This window comes from Medicago sativa, chromosome 3 (genome assembly GCF_051527215.1).
Source record: "Medicago sativa cultivar Bolivia chromosome 3, Bolivia_mono, whole genome shotgun sequence".
Lineage (NCBI taxonomy): Eukaryota > Viridiplantae > Streptophyta > Magnoliopsida > Fabales > Fabaceae > Medicago > Medicago sativa.
Genome location: NC_140751.1, coordinates 23,753,727 through 23,777,774, shown reverse-complemented (window position 1 = coordinate 23,777,774; position 24,048 = coordinate 23,753,727). Strand labels below are relative to the sequence as shown.

At 35.7% G+C, this 24,048-nt stretch overlaps 2 protein-coding genes across 2 annotated transcripts; both read left to right on the top strand.

Moving 5' to 3' along the window:
- The first annotated feature begins 15,219 nt into the window (after window positions 1-15,219).
- On the top strand, window positions 15,220-16,920 carry LOC146936516 (anthocyanin 5-aromatic acyltransferase-like). The gene has a single exon (XM_085751303.1). The coding sequence runs from the start codon at window positions 15,456-15,458 to the stop codon at window positions 16,860-16,862; it is 1,407 nt and encodes a 468-aa protein (XP_085607429.1). The 5' UTR covers window positions 15,220-15,455; the 3' UTR covers window positions 16,863-16,920.
- Window positions 16,921-23,281: 6,361 nt separating this feature from the next.
- On the top strand, window positions 23,282-23,626 carry LOC146936515 (uncharacterized). Its single transcript, XM_085749229.1, has one exon. It carries the CDS (start codon window positions 23,282-23,284, stop codon window positions 23,624-23,626), a length of 345 nt encoding a protein of 114 aa, XP_085605355.1.
- Window positions 23,627-24,048: the final 422 nt, after the last annotated feature.

Sequence of the window (24,048 nt, the reverse complement as noted above, 5' to 3'; positions counted from 1 at the left end):
TCAGAATGTACTAATTCAATTGGTTCGGTTTCTCTTATTACAGATTTATGAGATCCTTTTTGTTATTTTTGCTTGACTACAAAATTGACATTTTTCAAAATCATTTAAAGAAAAAACTGACATTCATTCAAAGATAACTTAGGAATTAAACAGATATTGCTCATATTAGAAATGATTCGTTTATTAATGTGACAGAGTTGTGCATGCCAAATAAGAACCAACCATCAGATTCACACACCATGTTGATCCACCAATCATCAGATCCATCCACCATGTTGACTTCAGTTGTCATTGCAGTATACGGCTGCTCCTCATTTGTTGTCAAGTGAGTCTGAGCTTGAGCCGGTCTAGTGGATGGGTTTCTACACTTTCGTGCCATATGACCTGGTTGTCCGCAATTGTAGCAATTAACCGGTTGAGCAGGGTCATTCTTTGATGGTTGAGCTCTTGGGACCTTTGGTGGGTTCCCATTCATATTCCGATTGGAATTCTTATTTGCAGGGCGGTTCTGATTCTTAAATTGTTTGCCATTAGGCTTCAGAACAACACCCACAGATTTCTTTTTAGTGTTGTTGTTCGAGACAGCAAACACCTCTTCATTCAATTTTTGTTTTCTTGCCTTTTCTTCAATACGAAGTCGAGTAATCAGACTTTCAAGCGACAGTTCCTTAGTCTTATGCCTAAGGGCATTCTTGAAGTCCTTCCAAGCAGGGGGCAGTTTATCAATTATCACAGCAATCTGAAACTGCTCAGGTAATTGAATCCCTTCAACAAAAATCTCATGAGCTATATTCTGAAGCTCCTGAGATTGTTTTTCGACAGATTTCTCATCGTTCATCTTATAGTTTAGGTACCGGCTCACAGCAAATTTCTTTGAGCCAGCCTCTTCAGTGTTATACTTATTCTGAAGAGAATCCCAAACATCCTTAGCTGTCTTATGAATAAGATGCAGATCATATAGATGATCCGCAAGACAGTTCAAAATATAATTCTTGCACATGCAATCATCATGTTGCCAGAGGAGTATATCCTTTTCAGCCTGTTTCACCTTTTCAGCATGTTCGGCAGTAAGCCTTTCCAACACAGCATTTGTCGCAGGTACAGAAGCATCTGTAGCCACTGCTGTCTTACCGTTACTAGTCGTTTCCATAGGAACTGACATCGATGGTATCACAGGTACGTTGTTCTTCAAGACGTGGGCAACCTTTTTAGTAGTTAGAAAAAACATCATCTTTGTTTGCCAACGCTTGAAGTTACTACCGTGAAACTTAAACGGTTTGTTGAAATCGACAGCTGTTCTAGATACAGTAATTTCGTTGTTGGTATTCATGGTTTCCGAAACGTCTTAAAATTGTTGTTTTTTTGATTTAAAAATTATACCGAACGAAATTACTGGGTGAGTCACGACCAGGTCGCTTTCTTTAAGACGTTTCGCGGCACTACCCTAGTTTGTGCAAGGTAGACTAACAACCACGCCGTCTCCAAGATAAAAGAGCCCAGATCACTGTTACGAGTATATACTGCACAGTATATAGTCGCTCGAGAATTACACCTCAAAATATGGTTCAATCGTTTGATCGAAGCCACTCGATACGGTACGTGACCGCTCTATTCGAAACCGTATGGTTCAATCGTTCGATCGAAGCCACTCGATACGGTACGTAACCGCTCTATTCAAAACCGACGGGCCAGAAAGGAGTAGAAGCAGAAGAACGATTTGTTAAAATCGAAAGGGAGAAGAGAGAAAACCGCACAGGAAGCATCAACTGTGAGATTTTGGTGTAAAGAATGAGTGGGGCGAGCTCTCCTTTTATAGGCAGAGTTCGTGAGAATTACTTGGGGATTAAGTTTGCTTAATCCTTAAGCAAACGCGTTTTACACGTGACTTGGGGATTAAGTTTGCTTAATCCTTAAGTAAAGCAAACGCGTTTTCTTAATTGGAAATATCCGGAAGTTTCTTGGATCGGGTCGGAATGTAACACATCAATTTGTTACGTGTAACGCTTTCGTATAATGAAAAATTAATTAATTAATTTAACATTTCCAAGTGACAAAAAATATATCAATTTTCTGACCCACGACCCACGACCGGTCGACGGCGTCGTCGTTGCGCGTGATATATATATTTTGTAAGCGTTCACCCGTTCACAAAAATGGGTACCCCAAGGGCACACCCTTGGAGGTCACCCCACCCTTATATAAACACTTACTAGTTAGGGTGACTCTCCAATGTGGGACATTTTTAAGTCACATACCCACACACTAGTTTCTCATAGTGTTTTTCTTTCTTTCCAATTTTCTCACTAGACTTTAACTAGTGTTCCAACAATCCCCCACTTGACTTCAAAATGGTTTCGAGAAATAACGTAAAACGTTTCCATAAGATTTGCTAATATACAAAGGTGTCGCCAATAACTTGAACCTTTGCATAGTGGAAGGTATTCTGATTTAACAAGAGTTGCTTACAGCATTGAACTCTATCTCAGACATAGAATCCACACACAAACCTTTTCATAGGTGTATTCTAAAAGCCCGTGCGTTTTAAGGCCCTGCACGTGTATCCCAGTTTTAACGAATGCTCTAGGAATTCTGCCTCAAAATTCCATAGGACCGGCCTAAGTTCCACATTCGTATAGGTGAGTCTATCAAGGGTACTCCTGTAGCTGTGTACCCCACTCAACATAGAGTATAGATCTCATTAAGAGTTACTATTACGTCATCCTTCTTGCGCTGCAGGATCATGCTTTCTATATTCTTTCTCTCATAGCATGTTCTACCACTTCATGACTTGTTTTTACCCATTGAACCTAAATCTTGGGATCTCCAGTCATATAGGTCGGGTTACCATCATTTAGTGGGCTATAGACATTAGTCCCATCCTACTGGATGTTTCTCGGACTTTCTCTCTATTAAGTCCTTTCGTCAAAGGATCAGCTAAGTTTTCATTCGTACGTACAAAATCAACTCTAACCGCTCCATTAGAGATACACTCTCTAATCGTGCCGTGTTTTCGCCTTATCTGTCGTCTCTTACCATTGTAATAACAATTCTTAATCTTTGCAATAGCCGCGGTACTATCGCAATGAATTAACACAGCTGGCAACGGTTTATCCCATAAAGGGATTTCAGCTAGCAAGGATCTTAGCCAACTTGCTTCTTCACTAGCAGTAGCTAGTGCTATCATCTCAGATTCCATTGTGGACTGAGCCAGAATGGTCTGCTTCTTAGACTTCCAAGAAACAGCTCCTCCAGCTATGCTAAATATATAGCCGCTGGTCGCTTTGGAATCATCCGACAAGGTGTTCCAATCTGCATCACTGTACCCTTCAAGTACAGCAGGATATTTTTGATAATGCAGTCCAAATGTCATAGTCCCTTTCAGGTATCTCATGACTCTCTCAATAGCATGCCAATGCTCCTTGCTTGGCCTACTTGTAAATCTGCATAAGAGTCCCACGACATAGGCAATGTCGGGTCTAGTACAATCAGTGCCATATCTGAGACTGCCAATGATGCTCGCATATTCAGTTTGTCTAACACCATCTCCAGTGTTCTTAAAAGGTTTTACATTTGGATCATAAGGTGTGCTTGCAGGTTTACAATCAAAATAGTTATATTTCCTTAAGATCTTCTCAACGTAGTGAGATTGATCCAAGGAAATTCCCTTATCTGATCTAGTAATCTTGATGCCAAGAATTACGTCAGCTTCTCCTAGGTCTTTCATATCAAAGTTGTTACTCAACAGTGATTTCACAGAATTTATGGCAGGAATGTTTGACCCAAATATGAGTAGGTCGTCTACATATAAACATATGATAGTACAAATGTTTTTATCATACTTGTAGTAGATACATTTGTCACTTTCATTCACTTTGAACTCATTCGTAATTATTAAGTTGTCAAACTTTTCATGCCATTGCTTAGGGGCTTGTTTTAGACCATACAGAGATTTGTCTAACTTACATACTTTGCTTTCTTGTCCATTGACTACAAAACCTTCAGGTTGTTCCATATAGATTTCTTCTTCCAACTCACCATTCAAAAAAGCAGTTTTCACATCCATTTGGTGTACTATCAAGTTATAAACAGCAGCCAAGGAAATTAGTACCCTTATGGATGTGATTCGAGTAACTGGTGAGTAGGTATCGAAAAAATCTATATTTTCTCTTTGTCTGAAACCTTTGGCTACAAGGCGTGCCTTGTATTTGTCAACAGTTCCATCAGGTTTCAGTTTCTTTTTCAAAATCCATTTACAACCTATTGGTTTGCAGCCTGGAGGCAGTTCAGTCAAGTGTCAAGTATCGTTAGACTGTAGAGAATCCATTTCATCATTTATGGTTTCTTGCCATAAGTCTGCATCCAAGGAAGACAAAGCTTCTTTGAGATTTGATGGATCCTCTTCTAATGTATTGACCACATATTCAGGTCCATACTCTTTAGCAGTTCTTGCTCTCTTACTTCTTCGAAGTTCTGTAACATCAGTTATGATGTTTTCATCACTATTTCTGATTACTGGATTGTGATCAGGTGTAGTGTTCATGTTTGCGCCCCCACTATTACCCCCACTATCTTTTGATAGAAAGGGAAATTTCGTTTCATAGAAATCGGCGTCATTTGATTCTATGATCACTTTAGCCTTTAGGTCATAAAATCTATATGCTTTACTGTTCAAGGCATACCCAATGAATACACATTCATAGGCTCCACTGGCTAGTTTGACTCTCTTGGGATTAGGAATCCTTACATCGGCTAGACAGCCCCATGTTCGAATGTAAGACAAATTTGGTTGTCTTTTCTTCAAAATTTCATAAGGAGAAATTTTGTTCTTAGTTTTAGGTACTCTGTTTAGCACGTAGTTAACAGTTAATAAAATTTCCCCCCACCAATGAGGCGCTGCACCGGAATTAAGCATGATTGCAACTACTAACTCGGTAAAGGTTCTATTTTTTCTTTCCGCTTTACCGTTCATTTCAGGAGAGTAAGGTGCAGTAGTTTCATGAATGATTCCGAGCTCTTTATAATACTCATTGGATGTGTGTGATAAGTATTCGGTGCCTCTATCACTACGATAGCGCTTGATTCTTTTATTGAATTGAGTTTCAATTTCTTTGACAAAAATTTTAAACATATCAAGCGCATCACTTTTGTTTTTCATTAAATACACATAAGTGTAATCAGAGCAATCATAAATAGAAGTGATAAAGTATCTTTGCCCGTTTTTAGTCAGACTACCATCAAGTTCACATATATCAGAATGTACTAATTCAATTGGTTCGGTTTCTCTTATTACAGATTTATGAGATCCTTTTTGTTATTTTTGCTTGACTACAAAATTGACATTTTTCAAAATCATTTAAAGAAAAAACTGACATTCATTCAAAGATAACTTAGGAATTAAACCGATATTGCTCATATTAGAAATGATTCGTTTATTAATGTGACAGAGTTGTGCATGCCAAATAAGAACCAACCATCAGATTCACACACCATGTTGATCCACCAATCATCAGATCCATCCACCATGTTGACTTCAGTTGTCATTGCAGTATACGGCTGCTCCTCATTTGTTGTCAAGTGAGTCTGAGCTTGAGCCGGTCTAGTGGATGGGTTTCTACACTTTTGTGCCATATGACCTGGTTGTCCGCAATTGTAGCAATTAACCGGTTGAGCAGGGTCATTCTTTGATGGTTGAGCTCTTGGGACCTTTGGTGGGTTCCCATTCATATTCCGATTGGAATTCTTATTTGCAGGGCGGTTCTGATTCTTAAATTGTTTGCCATTAGGCTTCAGAACAACACCCACAGATTTCTTTTTAGTGTTGTTGTTCGAGACAGCAAACACCTCTTCATTCAATTTTTGTTTTCTTGCCTTTTCTTCAATACGAAGTCGAGTAATCAGACTTTCAAGCGACAGTTCCTTAGTCTTATGCCTAAGGGCATTCTTGAAGTCCTTCCAAGCAGGGGGCAGTTTATCAATTATCACAGCAATCTGAAACTGCTCAGGTAATTGAATCCCTTCAACAAAAATCTCATGAGCTATATTCTGAAGCTCCTGAGATTGTTTTTCGACAGATTTCTCGTCGTTCATCTTATAGTTTAGGTACCGGCTCACAGCAAATTTCTTTGAGCCAGCCTCTTCAGTGTTATACTTATTCTGAAGAGAATCCCAAACATCCTTAGCTGTCTTATGAATAAGATGCAGATCATATAGATGATCCGCAAGACAGTTCAAAATATAATTCTTGCACATGCAATCATCATGTTGCCAGAGGAGTATATCCTTTTCAGCCTGTTTCACCTTTTCAGCATGTTCGGCAGTAAGCCTTTCCAACACAGCATTTGTCGCAGGTACAGAAGCATCTGTAGCCACTGCTGTCTTACCGTTACTAGTCGTTTCCATAGGAACTGACATCGATGGTATCACAGGTACGTTGTTCTTCAAGACGTGGGCAACCTTTTTAGTAGTTAGAAAAAACATCATCTTTGTTTGCCAACGCTTGAAGTTACTACCGTGAAACTTAAACGGTTTGTTGAAATCGACAGCTGTTCTAGATACAGTAATTTCGTTGTTGGTATTCATGGTTTCCGAAACGTCTTAAAATTGTTGTTTTTTTGATTTAAAAATTATACCGAACGAAATTACTGGGTGAGTCACGACCAGGTCGCTTTCTTTAAGACGTTTCGCGGCACTACCCTAGTTTGTGCAAGGTAGACTAACAACCACGCCGTCTCCAAGATAAAAGAGCCCAGATCACTGTTACGAGTATATACTGCACAGTATATAGTCGCTCGAGAATTACACCTCAAAATATGGTTCAATCGTTTGATCGAAGCCACTCGATACGGTACGTGACCGCTCTATTCGAAACCGTATGGTTCAATCGTTCGATCGAAGCCACTCGATACGGTACGTAACCGCTCTATTCAAAACCGACGGGCCAGAAAGGAGTAGAAGCAGAAGAACGATTTGTTAAAATCGAAAGGGAGAAGAGAGAAAACCGCACAGGAAGCATCAACTGTGAGATTTTGGTGTAAAGAATGAGTGGGGCGAGCTCTCCTTTTATAGGCAGAGTTCGTGAGAATTACTTGGGGATTAAGTTTGCTTAATCCTTAAGCAAACGCGTTTTACACGTGACTTGGGGATTAAGTTTGCTTAATCCTTAAGTAAAGCAAACGCGTTTTCTTAATTGGAAATATCCGGAAGTTTCTTGGATCGGGTCGGAATGTAACACATCAATTTGTTACGTGTAACGCTTTCGTATAATGAAAAATTAATTAATTAATTTAACATTTCCAAGTGACAAAAAATATATCAATTTTCTGACCCACGACCCACGACCGGTCGACGGCGTCGTAGTTGCGCGTGATATATATATTTTCTAAGCGTTCACCCGTTCACAAAAATGGGTACCCCAAGGGCACACCCTTGGAGGTCACCCCACCCTTATATAAACACTTACTAGTTAGGGTGACTCTCCAATGTGGGACATTTTTAAGTCACATACCCACACACTAGTTTCTCATAGTGTTTTTCTTTCTTTCCAATTTTCTCACTAGACTTTAACTAGTGTTCCAACAGATCTACTCCTTGATGGTGTCCTAGCATGGATCAGCACGAAATATCTAATGGTGATAAGATTGTCCCTTAAAATGGTGGTAATTTATATCCACTCTCGATGCTACTTATCGGGTAGAATATCTTTGCTCCGACTTCTTAAGCTTAGCAAACCGACATTATGAGCAAAGCAATTGTTTCGATGTGAGGCGGTATAGTTGTTTCTTCCTTTAACAATGATTGAATGTGTCGCTTGGATTACTTTTTCGTAGTGTGTATCATATATAACATAGGTTCCTTCACTTGTAATGTTATTTGAAGCATAGGTATAAATAAAAGATTACTCCTCCGGTCTCAAATATAAGAAACTTTTCACTTTTTAGATTCATTCAATAAATGATGTATGTGGTCTTTATTATAGACCACATACATCACTTATTGAATGAACCAAAAAAGTGAAAAGTTTCTTACATTTGAGACCGAAGGGAATACTCATAAATTCGAGGATTCCATATTCCCTTTATGATCTCATCATTGTAGGAGTATTCTAGCCTTTTAATGATTTCAAGTCTTTAAAAAGAGTATTCAAAGCTTCGTAAATTATATGAAGAAATTGTAGGACTATGCAACTCTTTATAAATAGCTTCGACTCGACTTGTAGTGGAACATTGTAGAAATTGTGTACAAACCTTAGATAATCATTAGGATGATAATTAGAATCAGTTTTGAGGTTAGAACCATGAGATTAGGTGAATTTTTGGAAATGAGATTATTAGTAATGAGATATTGTTATATATGCACTTTATGTATTGTTTACGATGCTTATGATGATGTGAATCATTCTTTAATGTTGATATGATATATAAGAATTGTTTATATGCTGTATATGTTGCTGTTTTGCTGTCGTTGACCATTAATGTCATAAAGTGATAAATGTCGGTCTAAGTTGTAAAGATGTAAGATGTCGTCCAAATTATTGGAGTCATATAAGATGTTCATGATGTTCAAGATGTTTAAGATGTAAGATGTTGAGTCCATGCATACTCATTCAAAGTTGAGGGCTTGATGCCCTAGAGCTTTTGCTCAATTATGTTGGGGGCTTGATGCTCTGGATTGGTACCACATGCATTTGCATTATTGAGATGATTTAAGATGATAAGAGTTGCATAGTCGAGTTGAAGTTGCGTGGTCGAGTCAAATTCTTCAAGTTGATTAAGTTGATTTATGAAGTTGATGTTGATGAATGATTATGAAGTTGTTTATGATGATGCTATGATGTTACATGATTATTATTATGATATTTCGATGATGTTTATGTTGTTAAATGTGACTGATGAATTATATGTTTAATATTGTTGTTTGTGAAATCTCACCCCTTCTGCTTGAAAATGTTGCTCTTCGTATTGGTAACTTGCAGGTAACCAAGATTAGTTGCGGTCGTGAGTGGACTCCTCACAAGTGTGTGTCTTAGGTGCTCTGATACGTAATGAGATGAGAATTTTGTCATTGTTTTCTATTCCTTACGTATTACCTTCTGAAACTTTTAAGAATTGTTGTTGAACTAAGATATTATGAGATTTTATGTTGAGGCCCTTGTGCCAAAGACTATTTAAGATGTTGAATTAATTCCGCTGTGGAGTTTTAATTATTATGTTGTTGGATTTTGAAGGATTAATATTTATTTATTCAGTTTATGATTTTTAAGAAAAGAATGTGACACTCCGTTTCTGATTGAGAAACTCTGATTTATTTTAAGAAATTTTAATGTTGGGAAAACGGGGTGTTACAAGTGTCGTCTAGGAGTCTTTGACTTCTCCATTTTGCTTGTTTCTAAAATGTCGGCTACAATTTTTTGAATTCTCTATGTTTGCTCGTGCGCAAAGTGTCGTCTAGGAGTGTTGTTAATGATTTTCTCCAAAGCCATCCTCTCATTTTCCCTTTTTGGCTCATTCTAGCCAAATAGGCCAAATTTCTTGACGTGTCATTCATAAATACTGACAGTGTGTTTGGTGAGATAAATTATTTATTTATTGATGTTTTCCATAAGAAGGTTGCAATGGAAGCTTTAATTTGAAGATAATGGAAGAAAAAAAAAGTAAACTGAGGACTAAGCTATATTGGGGTTCCTTGACTTTGTTGTGTGCCCAATGCTTTAAGGGTTGTGCCCTTCGAAGGGCTTATTGAAGTTGAGATATAGGGTTATGTTTTATGATTGTAATCTTAAACAGTTTTGTGATCTTTTTCCTTCGTGATTTTTAATCATGCTTGTCATGGTGTCGACTTGCAGAAGGATATCTCTTAGGTCTACCCCGAGTTAGGGGACTGTGAAAACTTCCTCCTTCGTTTGAGGAGTTTCTTGATTTCCTGAAGTTGGAAGAGTCTCTCCTTGGGTAACGAAAGAAAGAACAGTGGCACCGTGATCTCTACGAACCAGAGAGAGAACAGTGACGCTGCAATCTCTGCAATTTGGAGAGATTACGGTGTTCTTGTAGCCTTCAACCACCTGAGAGAGAGAGAACTGGATCAACGTGATCTTATAGAATCTACACCGCGGAACAGAGTCTCACACTAGTGATAGTTGCGCCTATGGCGGCATTCTTGGAATGAGAACAATTTTCGACCATCAGGAAAGAAAACGATTACGGGGATGAATTAGCAAAAATTCAGAGGAATCAATCAAGCGATTCCCCTCCTTCTAGCACAAATGATATATGGATTGAACTAGGTCGATAAGTAACGGGTCAGTTAGAGAAATGTGGAAGGAATGTGTGCAAAAAAGGTGTAAAATGTTATCATACCTTGGGTGTTGGGAGGAGCTACACTTAAATAGAGGAGCACACTTATATAGGAGATATTTCATTAAAGATTGTATGCATTGTCCCATATTGATGGAGTCGCACTCCTATGCGGTGAAGCGCAGATGAAATCTTTTGTCATGCTTTGAATGGCGAGGATTGTGGATTGTTGGCAAATATATATTGAGCCAGCGATATGGGCTAAGACCCAATCCAAAACACCATATATATATATATATATATATATATATATATATATATATATATATATATATATATATATATATATATAGGGAAAGAAGCTTATAACTTTTCATTATATATTGAGCCAGCGATAGGTCTTTCACCCATCACATAACATGTAGGAAACATGTAGCTTCCCCCATTTCCACATCAAGAAAAGGTGTGAAACACTCAATACAACATATAACATAATTTCCATTTGCCTCTCGAATACAAGCTCCAAAGCCGACTTTATTAAGAGAAGCGGAGAAAGAAGCATCAACATTGCACTAGAATCTCCCCACACTTGGTTTTGACCACCGACTTATGTCAGAATGCGAGTTTATTGGCGAGCTGTGAATGCTTGTCTCTTGCGCGCTTCTCCAACTATTTAGAAAAGCCACCGCTTGGTCACCAATCTGTTGGGTTGTTTCTACAATATTGTTCCACACTTTGTTATTCTCGTGCTTCCATATGCTCCAAAGGGTAACCATAAAAATCTGCTGCTAAGCGATATCTAGCTGTTGGAATAAAGAAAATATTAGATATGTACAAGAGGCAGTAAAAGACAAAACCTGTTGAATTGAAAACCAAAATCCCAGTCGTTGCCAACATCCAACACTCTTATTGCATGCAAAAAACAAATGTTTCCCATCCTCCTCATAGTTGTTGCATATGGCATATGTTGGAGGGCACTGGACTCCTTTTAGGATCAACTGCATACGAGTTCATAAACAGTTTCGACATATACGCCACAAAAAATTCTTAATTTTCGGTGGGAGTTTAAGGTTCCAAATTATATTCCAATTCCCTGGAACCCTATGTTGGAGCAAAGCATCATTACTGTTAATAATCTCTCGATATGCGATGCGCACCGAGTACAAACCTTTTTTTTTTCAAACCTCCAAGTTGCTTTGTCCGCATGAACTGGCTATAAAAGGGGAGTTTGTAGAATCTGATTCGATGTTTCTGCATTAAACACATACCAGATAAAGTTCTCATTCCACTCCTTTGTATTTGGCTTGAATACATGACCAACTCTGAGGGCATCCCACATGACATGTACTTCGGTAATAGGCTGAAGACAAAGAGGATCTTTTAGCCACAGTTGATTCCACACTGAAATGGTTTCTCCCGTTCCAATGCTCTATTTTAAACCACACTTAAGAGAATCTGTAGCAGACCATAAGCTCCTCCAAACATAATTTGGGTTATGTCTTATAGAAGCACTAAAGTAATCACTATGTGGAAAATGTTTAGCTTTGAGTAGCTTAGTGATTAGAGAATCTGGGTTGCTTATCAACTTCCAAGCCTGCTTTCCAATCATGGCCAAATTAAAAGCTCGAAGACTCTTGAATCCCATTCCTCCAAATGTCTTAGGAACAAAGAGGCGTTCCCAAGATAACCAGTGCATGCCTCGTGAATTTGTAGAGTTGTGACCCCACCAGAAAGCATTAAGCATCTTCTCCATTTCACTTATGAAAGTGCCCAGTAGTAGGAAAATGCTCATGACGTATGAGAGGATAGATTGTAGTACTGGTTTGATTAGAATCTCCCGCCTTGCCTGCGATAAACACCTGCTGCTCCAAGAGTTGATTCTATTCCAAATCCGATGTTTAACAAATTTGAAAGTCACTTTTTTACTCCTCCCTATCATTGATGGAAGACCAAGATACTTGCCTGTGCCGAAAACTTGCTTCACCCCAAGTATTGTTGCTATACGATCCTGACAATTTGTGGGAGTGTTTCTACTGCAATACATTTCTGACTTTTGCAAGTTAATCGCTTGACCAGAAACAACTTCATATGTAGTTAAAATACTCTTCATTGTCGTTGCTTCTTGTTCAGAAGCTCTGGAAAAGAGAAAATAGTCGTCTACAAAGAGAAGGTCCGAAACATCATATATATAAGAACAATCAATATTAACCATTAAATATAAATCTATGGTCCAGATTAAAAAATTCAATTGTAGTCACTCCAATCTCCTACATCTCGCCTCTTCTTCGTTTCTTATGTGTTCAATGCCCAATATATGAATCTACAACAATTTCTTTCTTAATATGATTGTTGTTATGTTTTTAATAGTTATGATTGCTCTCAAACTATGAACTACAACCCAAAAACAAAAACAAAAACAGATGCAAAATTTAGTTTCACATGGTGACTAAAACATAAAACAATAACAAGGCACAACATTGAAATTTCTTTCACATGACAATCAACAACAACATTCTCAAAACAAACAAAAAAGGTAAAACAGACATTGTGCAACAAGAGAAATATGAATACAAGTAACAATGATGATAAAGAACGTGACAATTAGTCAAATACATATATAACATATCCCAAATAGAGAACACCATTACTTATTCAACTGCAAAGAGATGAAATGGAGTATAAGCAACATAGAAATTAAGAATATGAAACAGAGTAATAGAGTATATATTATATTTTATAATTAGAAAAATCATGTTTCTTTCATGTGTTTTCTTTCATCTGCTTTCTAATAAATTAAAAAACAGAAAAAAAAATTAAAAAAAAAATCATATATTCCGTGCGTATCAGTTTTCCAATTAATGTCGTATCCATGATGTATATGAAACGTATTGGACATTTTTTTTTTAAATAAAATTTAATCACTTAATACTCTCTTGATACATATCGGAGCATATCGAACACGTATCGGTTTAGGATATGTACCGAATACTAATACGTTATCAATTTTAAAGTATTTGAGCTTTACAATTTGTGAGTAAATTGATGGATAAAAAGGTGGAGACATGGATCCTTCACATCAATGTATAAAAAGGAATAAAGGAGACGAATAAGAAAAACAAGCAATGAGATGTGAACAACAAATAAAAATGTGACGAAGGAGGTATAGTAAATTGTCGAGTGACGTGTCAAGTGACTACCATTGTGTTTTTTGATTTCAAAAGTAAAGTGTTCGGGGTTCGAATTTCGACCCCCTGCATATATTATGCATTGTCCTACCAAAAAAAATGCATTGTGTTTTCAATTTAGTCGTCATATATATATATATATATATATATATATATATATATATATATATATATATATATATATATATATATTGCTAGAAGCCACCCATGAATGTGTCTTTTAGCAATCCACACCTCAAGGTGTGATTTCCACTTTTTAGTTATAACTTTGCTAAAAGACACCTTCATAAAAGGTGTCTTCTAGCAAAACTCATATATATATATATATTGGCAACTTAACATGAACCAAGAAAATATTGCAAAGGTAGTGAAAACTGTGATGCGCAGTGAAATTGAGAGCGTTGAGGAGAACATCAGTCTATTTTTAAAATAAAAAAATAGAATATTGTTTCAAGAATTATCGCCAAATAATTGTACAAACATCATTACTCAAGTTTTAATATACTTTCGAGGTCATATATGTAGTTCTTTTTAATTCGAGGTGAAGTTTTTTAGGAGACAGGCGAACATGGTTGCTCATACTTTAGCTAGGGCGGCCTGTTTTTGGGCTAGTCACCATATTTTTAATTCTTATCCTTCTTGTATTGAACATTGGTTGATTAATGATAATAGTTAACTTTGTTTTGGTAAAAAAAAAATATGTAGTTCTTTTTATCCTAACTTAATCATCACGTGTTCTATATTTTAAATGAAGAGACAGCCGGTTCATTTTAAAGGAATAATAACAAGTGGTATTTTTTTAACAAATAATACAAGTGGATCTTTTCTGATTTGTTTAGTTTTTTTTTAAGGAAAGTGGATCTTTTCTGATTTAATAAATAGTAATTATGGGGGGACAAAAAATTGTTATACCAACTATTTATAATTAAGTAATAAAACGTGGTATTTTATATGAACAAAATAATGACGTGGTACCTACTCCCAAATGGTCTCTTGGTTAAAGGAATATGCCTTAATTTTATGACAATTATTTATAATTAAGAAATGATATTTGTGCAATTATAAAATATTAAAAGAATATGACTTATCATTTCAAATTTTAAATAAACGATTTGAAAATTGCTCTTTTCCCATCAAGATTTGTTCATTCTCAACCAAACTTCCTAAAATATACCCACGTGATTTAAATCATGTTAAATGCAACGCGACTTAAGTCACGCTAAAATACAACGTACATGACTTAAATCACGTTCCGAATATCAATGTGAGTTAACTTATGTTGGTTTTGTTTCATACGTATTCACAATGTTAACATTTCCGGTCTATTTCCAATTGTAATTAAATTTGCTTAGCCTCTGTTCCTTGCGTGTGACTTGGATATTGTGATTCTATGTTAGTCCAAAGGCATATCTTTACACATGGCTACCATGCAATGTTATGGAGCTGAATTTTAGATAACAAACTTATTACAAGTTCTTTTTTGTATTCCAATCATAAAACACAGAAAACATGAGAGGAATCAAAAACTCCTATTGTCAATGTACTTTTTTCATGACTGTGTTAACATTGGAAATATGCAAGGAAAAAAACCAAACGTGAGTTAATTTATGTTGGTGTTTGGAACCTGACTGAAGGTGACTTAAGTCACGTATGTTGTATTTCAGCGTGACTTAAGTCACTTGGGGGTATTTTAGAAAGTTTGGAAGTGAGCAAATCTTGATAAGAGAAGAGCAATTTTCAAATGATATTTAAACAACCATTTTATGACAATTTTATGCAAGTAAAAAAAAAAAAAAAAAGAGTTGTCATAAAATTGTTACAAAATAATTGTTCAAATATCATTTCTTTAAAATTTTGACGCAATCATATGTGATGATAGAGTCCCGTTATTTGCTCCCTTCAACATCAATATATCTTCACATCTATAAAACTATAGCACATTATACAATTACCCTCACGTTCTTAATTCCTCTTTCAAATCATGTCCACCATACCTTTCAGATTGAAGGTCATTGAGCATTGCAAAATCACTACCCCAATCAATACAAGTCCATCAACCTCTTCCCTCCCCCTAACATTCTTTGACATTCCTTGGCTTCTCTTCTCTCCAAGCCAACCACTATTTTTCTATGAATTTCCTCATTCAATTTCCCATTTCACAACCACCATTGCCCCAAAACTTGAACAATCTCTTTCTCTCACACTTCAACATTACTTCCCATTTGCCGGTACATTCATTCCCTCGCTTGATCTTACCGAACCTCAACTCAAATTTACTCGTAACAACTCGGTTTCTTTCACGGTCGCAGAGTCAAATAGCAACTTCGAACACTTGTGCTCTAATTACTCAAGAGATGTCAATGAATTCCACCCATTGGTACCAAAATTGCAACAAATCTTTTCATTGGAAGTAAAAGAGTTCCCTTTGTTAGCTATTCAAATAACATCATTCCCAAATTATGGCTTTTCCATTGGCCTAGCTTTTCATCATGTTGTTGCTGATGGAAGAACCTTCCACAATTTCATCAAAACATGGTCTTCATATTGTTCTTCTTCTACCTTTGAAGCCTCATCATCACTTATAAAATCCCTTCCCTTTTATGATCGAAGTGTGATTATCGACACAAATGACCTTCACGAAGTTTTCTTGGAAGATTGGAGAAAAAGAAGACTAGTACTCAATGCAAAAGATAGTAGAGAATCCAAAATAGATACCTCAAACATGACTAGAGGTACATTCTTAATGAGTTTAAATGTAATGGAGAAAATCAAAAAATTTATTGTTGAATCATGCAAAGAAAAGAAAATATCACAACCTTTGCACTTATCTTCATATGTGTTAACTAGTGCTTTTTTATGGGTTTGTTTGCTTAAAACCCAACAAGAGTTTGTTAATGAAAAAGTGGTTTGTGAAGATGTTACACATTTTGGATTCATTGCTGGTGGTATAACAAGATTGGAGTATCAAGTACCAAAGAATTATTTTGGTAATTGTGTTGGATTTGGAAGGGTGTCATTGACAAAAAAGGACTTACTAGGAGAAGATGGTATTGTTGTTGCAGCTAAGGAAATTGGAAACACAATTAAGAAACTCGATGCATCAATTTTTGGAGAGGGTAAGAAGTGGATTTTGGATTGGGAAATGTTACATGGGTCAGAGGAGCATGTTCATGTTACATGGTCTCCAAAATTGAAACTCTATGAATTGAATTTTGGGTGGGGGAGGCCGAAGAAAATAGAGGAGGTTTCAATTGATTTTACAAGAGGCGTGTCTTTTGTTGAGAGTAGAGATTTTGAGGGTGGAATTGAAATAGGGTTAGCTTTGCCTAAGAGTAAAATGGATATTTTCACCTTTTTCTTCAAGAATGGACTAGAGGATCTAGCATGATTGTCTAGTTTAACATTTTCTTGTTTAATGTATAGTTTTTACATGTTTTCATGCGTCATTTTTCTATGAGTGTTACTTTTCCCACCCTATGGCCTTCTCGCGCGCCCTGCAAAAATTCCAAAAATACCCCTGGTCCGGATTATGTTTTCCGGGCAAGATTGTTAGTAACTTCCGGAATATAAAATCCGGCCATATACGATATGCATATTTTGTGTCTTTCTTTGATATCAAGGGTCTCTGTTGACCGTTATACGACCCCCGCATAAGCTGCAATGCAATTGCAGGGGTCGTATGAGTGGTCAACAATGACCATGACACCACAAACATTCCTAAAAGCTACCTAAAAAACTTAAAATTTGAAGAAAATGTAAGAAAGGAGGTGAAGAAGAATGAAGGAAAATGTTGAAGATCCAAGCCTTTTTATAGCCTTATATAAGTCATAGGTCTTAATTACAGTCAAATAAAACGTGTTCCACATTCAAAACAGTAAAAAAAATGCATTCAAACTCCACTAACCGGCCTAGCCATTGTTGAAACGTCATCGGCCTAAATGTTACTGAGTGTTTCCGGATTATACAATCCGGAACGTATGCAGTTTGTCCGGAGTGTAAAGTCCGAACTGTACCAGACCCTTTATTTGGATCGTTTTCGTTGCGAATGCGTTGGAAAAATAGATCAAAGATACATAACATAAATAAAAGTAACATAAGACAAATAAACAGTTAAAAAAACCATAATAACATAAATGATGAATCTTTTGGGAAGGTGTTCGAAAAGGAGCTTTTGAACTCGATCCTGCCGGCCTGCCAACTGACATGTTACGATCGGCAGACCGACATTAACGAGTTCATAAGAACCTCTTCTTTGAAGTTAGATCTGCAACACAATGAAGAAAGGCAAGGTGTTTTCAAGAGGATTTCTTTGAGTTAGGTCCTGCTGCCTTGCCAAATGACATATTATCTGGCAGGAAGCAAGATCTAACTCATAGAAACCTCTTAATATTTTTGAGTTATCTATCTATCAAAGAGGCATCAAGGACTATCTATATATTTTTGACAGCATGCTGAGGATCTTCATAATGCCGTCAAATAGAGAGCTAACTCATCCATTCGCGACAGCATTAGAAAGATCCACAGCTTGATGACAAAAATTTGCATGGTTTGCTTTGGTGTGTTTGTGTGTTTTGCTGGTATTGAAGATCAAAACCGGAGAGGGTGTATTTATAGAGATCCTTGGATGTTTTGGACCACATAAAATCTTAGTGCAATGTGGTCCATACAAAAGAATCCTATGCTGAAGCATTCCGGATTACGTTCTCCGGAATACACTGACGCCCTATGTATTTCCGGATTTTGTAATCTGAAAAGCATATATTGGGTTATATGCTAACACACAATTAAAACAACATAAAACACGTAACTAAAACATAAAGCAATGACTTAATTCAACAACACATAACTAACACGCAATTAAAACAACATAAAACACGTGGTTCCTGTGCCGGTGCAAACTTTTTAGGATTTGTTCAGCAGATCTAACCAACGAAGCGTCCAACTCGATCAGCAGATCAAAGCCAGGGAATTCCATGATTTTTTTTTCTGGTGTAGTTTACTTGTAATGAAAACAGGGACCCCTATTTATAGAGGTATTTGGGCGTTGTGGACCATAAAAATTGTCGGTACAATGCAGGCCACACAGAACAATCCAATGCTGAATCAATCCGGATTATACAATCTGAACCAACCCTCACCATACACAACGTCCAAAGTTTCACTTTGGGACACCCCATTATCGTCTTTTTCCGGAATACGTAATCCGGAGTGCATGCGTAATCCGGATTATATCTTCCGGACTTCATCAGAAGTTTTGGCCGATGGTCTGCACCACAAAGAAAACGTTTTTCAAACGTTTTGGGCGGTGGTCAAGTGTAAAAACACGTTTTTTGACCGACATTGATGGCCTCCCACACGTTTTTAACCCCCCCTCCCCTATAAATATGGTTCATTTTCTCAAAAAATTTCACACCTTCTTCTTTCTTCTCTTCTCCTCTTCTACAACGATGTGTTTCCATCGTTGACCTTTCATAGAAAGAGGCCTCTTTGGAAATCCATCAGGGGTCATATGATCGGTCAATAGGGTAGGGGTTAGTCTGAATCTGAGGTGGGTTTGTCTGGGTGTCATGTTGACCATCATGGTCTCTTGTTCCCTAGAGGCCCATGTGCCCCCTCTGTCTCCCCACCAACAGATTTTCTTCTTCCCCGCCATCTTATTTCCTCCCACCCTCTTTCCTCTTCATCAGTGGCTGGAGTTAGAGCTGGAGCCACTGGTATAGCTTATGTAATAGGATAGGATTAGAAATAGATTTAGGATATTATGTAATAAGCTTAAAAAGCTTGAAAGCTTGAAAATTATTGCAATGTATTGTTCATATATTAATAAAATGAATTGTTTTTATGTTTGAGTCTTTTTATTTATGTTTTTTAGTTTATTTGCATTTTTTTTTACGAATTGTAGACCTTACAATTGCAAAAGTTCTGGTAAAACACTATTCCGGGTAATATAATCTGGATATATCTGCAAATTTCTAACAATGAAATCCGGAAAACAAAATCCAGACAAGGGGTAAAATTGGAAAAAAATAGGGCGCGCGAGGAAAGGCATAGGGTGGGAAAAATAACACTCTTTTTCTATATGTTTCTCTAAGAGATTCACCTTCATTAGTTTGAATCAAGTTAGGGATGTAAGAGGTGTAGGCCCCAATAATCGGTCTTTAAATGTATTCAAATTGCAAATATATTTCTTTTTTTTGAGCAAGCAAATATATTTCTAATGCTTATGTTTTTAATAATTTAATGATATAAATTGATGAACGAAAAAACACGGACAAAATAGACTATATAGAAACAGATTTGATGACTAAAATGACTAATAAAAGAGACATACATTGATGAGTTTACAATATTGATACATTCGGTGACTATGAATGTATTCAAATTGCAAACATATTTCTAATGCTTATACCTTTAATAATTTTACTACGTAAATTGATCAGCAAAAACACACGTGACTAAATAGACTATATAACTAAAATGACTAATAAAAGATACATGCATAGATGAGTTTACAATATTGATACATTATGAGACTATGAATGTATTCAAATTGCAAACATATTTCTAATGCTTATACCTTAAATATTTTTTTATCAGCGAAATAACACATGATTAGATAGACTATTTAAAAACAGATTTGATGACCAAAATGACTAATAAAAGAGACATGCATAGATGTGTTTACAATATTGATACATCTGGTGACTATCAATGTATTCAAATTGCAAACATATTTCTAATGCTTATACTTTTAAGGGTTAATTATGTTTTTGGTCCCTACAAAATTGCGACCTTCTATGTTTAGTCCTTACTTAATTTTAATAGCATTTTTAATCCCTACAAAAAAAAAATTACTTATAATTTTAGTCCCTGCTAAAATAAATTTTGTTTAATTATCCTTAAACTCTTAAATTTTTTAACGATTCTTTTTATACAAGTTTAGAACACTATGAAAGGTTCATTTACTAAAATCTATAATTTTTTAACATGAAATAAATTAAATATGAATTTTTTAAAACGACAAAAGTTTAAGATATAAGTGACAAAAATATGGACGTAGAAATCAAATTTTTGCGATATTTTTTTCGGAGGACCTTTTAATAACGTTCTTAACATGCATGTAAAAAATTGTTGAAAAACTTAAGAGTTTAAGCATAAATTAAACAAATTTGGATTGAGTAAGGACTAATATTGAGTGCCGAAATTTTTTGTAGGGATTAAAAATGCTATTAAAATTAAGTAAGGACTAAACTTACAAGGTCGCAATTTTGTAGGGACCAAAAACATAATTAACCCTACTTTTAATAATTTTATGATATAAATTGATCAACCAAAAAACACATAACTAAATAGGCTATATAACTAAAATGCCTAATAAAAGAGATATACATAGATGAGTTTATAATATTGATATATTAGGAGACCAATGTAATAGTGAGTTAAACTTTTTTATAAAAAAAAGCAGGTTAAATTTCTAATCATCAAAATGATACTAGTTTGTATGTATTTCTACTACCGACAAATCTATTATGTAGATTTAATTTCTTTTACTTATTAATTTAAATTAGTTTTTTAGTTCCTATACATTATTTGGGATAATACTTTGGTGACATAATGTCACCGTGACATTAAATCTGGGCCACACAAAAGGTTGTGTTGTGTGGCCCAGATGTGTTGTATGAGTGACATTAAATCTGGGCCACACAAAGGTGTGTGTTGTGTGGCCCAGATTTAATGTCACGGTGACATTATGTCACCAAAGTGCCACCCCATTATTTGGATACGGATTCCACCCTTGTATGGTTGATCATGTCACCATCACTCACCCTCAATTATTGTCAAACTTTGATTGATATTACTTGGGAAGTTCCCAATAAGAAATGCATATGATTAAAAGTTGTTGGCCGAAAACACATGCTTTAAACAACAGTGATAGCACAATTTTAACACGGTACTCCATCCGTTTCAAAATGAGTGTCGTTTTAGGTGTTTACACACATATTAAGAAATGCAATGATTAAGAGAAAGAGAATGGTTATTTTACCAAATTATCCTTATTAACTATTGATTAGTTTTAAAAGTAATACTTTGAAAGTAGTGTGCAGAGTATTAATTGGAGGGTACAATTGAAAAGAAAAAGTTATTATTGCATTGAAAACTGAAAGCGACCATCATTTCGAAACAAATTTTTTTGGTTAAAGCGAGACTCATTTTGAAACGGATGGAGTATAAAATATGCTCAGTTTTAGTGTAAGTGCGTAACAATTTAAGAAAATTGTTTTTTCACACATATGACCTTTTTAAAAATACATGAAAAATATGTTTTTACCTCAACGATAGTTAACTACCGTTTGATCGTTTCAACAATAGTTATTGTTCCATATACAACTTAAAAAAATAAAAATATCTAACAATATAGTTAGCTACCGTTGAGCTTGAAAATTGATTTTTCAACTAAGATATGATAAATGAATCATGAAACCCAAACTAATAATTGTTCTATGAGATAAAAAGTCCTGCATCTTGCACTAAGACCAAGAGTAAATTAATAAAATACAACTAATAATTGAGCACACTATAAAGTATTAAAAATCAATTTTCATGCACTGATAATTGAGCCAAGACATAAATACTAAATAAGTTTCATGCACTAATAATATTTATGATGACTAATTGGTCCCATCCTTAAAATAAATATTTGACCTGCTATGTCGATGTAAAGATTCCCATTCTTATACTCCCTCCGTCCCGGAATAACTGACCCATTTTCTAAAAAAAAAGTGTCCCAAAATAACTGACTCATTTCAATTTTCAATACAACTTTCATCATTCCCAATACAATATAACACTAAATAATACTACTTTTATCATTCCCAATACAATATATTTCACTTTCCCCTTTATTTATACACTTTTCTTAATCTGTGTGAAAAACCAAAGTAGGTCAATTATACCGGGACGGAGGTAGTAATAAATACTAATTGGTCCCATCCTACGTGTCCAGCCATATGGATGTAAGTTGCATACAAAGGCTATGTTGGGCTTTGACGTGAGTTAACTCGTGCAGCGTACGTTGATGATACCAAACGTAACTTAAGTCACGTAAGGGTTATTTTAGCTGGTTTATGTAGGAATGAGCAATTTTGTTTGGAAAAAGAGCAATTTTCTCCTTTGTATACAAACATAAATCCCTATGACTAGTCTACATGTACTATAAGTGTCTGCATTAATGGATAAGATTTGGAATTCTGCTCTTCTCCCAACACGTTTTGCTCATTCCTAATTAAAATTCTAAAATTACCCCTGCGTGAGTTAATTGATGCTAGTGTTAATTCTGCGTGACTTAACTCACGTTGCGTGAGTTAAGTCACGCTGCGTAAGTTAACTCACGCTACATGCTGTTTTAAAGGATGGCAGAACCTCATTTCCCATCTAAAATCTTCAAAATCTCACTCAAATCACTTAAATCCAAAATTCATTCAATTTCAAATCAAACAATACTCCAATAACAAATTTTCATAATCAAACATCATTAACCTTTTTATGTTTATATTGTTAGATTTTTCCTCTTAAATTAGAATTTCTTTAGTTTTAGGGTTTGTTTAAATTTTCCTTTTTTTTTTGCAATAAATGATACAATGTTACATGTAAATTATTTATATTGCTTAATTGTTTAGATGTTTGCATGTTTATGTTGTAGTTATGAGTTTTAGGGTTTATATATAATTTGCACTCCAAGTGTTTGATAAAATGTTTGAATGAGTTTTTCATTGATTGTTTACTTTTTTATGGTGTAGATTTGAAACAATGAACGGTCATTTGCTCAAAGCTCAAGTACGTTTCAACGGTGGAAACCGTCATTCGTTCAAGGTCTGCATCGATATCACGCTAAAGGATCTCAAGGATCAACTGAACGAAATCAATCAAGAACTCAACCCCGGAGACGCAAGGAGGGTCGAGGACCTTCAGTATGCACGTCCCGGTTATTTGCAGGGCCAAAAGATAATGTTGTCGGACGATGACTGCGTGAGAACCATGTTCTCCAGACATTATCGAGAACACATGTTCCCGGTAATTGAGTTTGAAGCTACGTTGCTGAGATTGCCTGAAGATATTATCAACAATTTGATTCTGTCAAAAAATTATGTTTAGGTAACATCATTATTTATTTTGTTATAATTTAAATTTAATTCTTGTTAGTTTGCTGAAGATGTTGGTATTGAAGTGTCTTATACTGAATGTAGTGATTTGCAAGCCCCTTTGAAAAGTCAAAAGATTAAGAGAACACAACATGTATTCTGCAGAAACAGCTATATAGGTTTTCACATCGAATTCCTTCATATAAGATGAGTGTCACGGTAGGGAATGCACCTCTAAGAGGTTTCTTTGAGTTTGATCGTGCTCCTCGGTCAATTGAAACTTGTTAGTTGGCAGGGCAGTAAGATTAAACTCAAAACAACCTTTTGGAATGCATTCTTTTCTGTGATGACAGGAATGCACGTATAAGGGGTTTCTTTGAACTGGATCATGCTCCTCTGTCAATTGAAACTTGTCAATTGGCAGGGTAGTAAGAT

What these genes read in the sequence shown, in the direction of transcription:
- LOC146936516 (XM_085751303.1), top strand. Translation starts at nt 15,456, where the DNA reads ATGTCCACCATACCTTTCAGATTGAAGGTCATTGAGCATTGCAAAATC.
- LOC146936515 (XM_085749229.1), top strand. Translation starts at nt 23,282, where the DNA reads ATGAACGGTCATTTGCTCAAAGCTCAAGTACGTTTCAACGGTGGAAAC.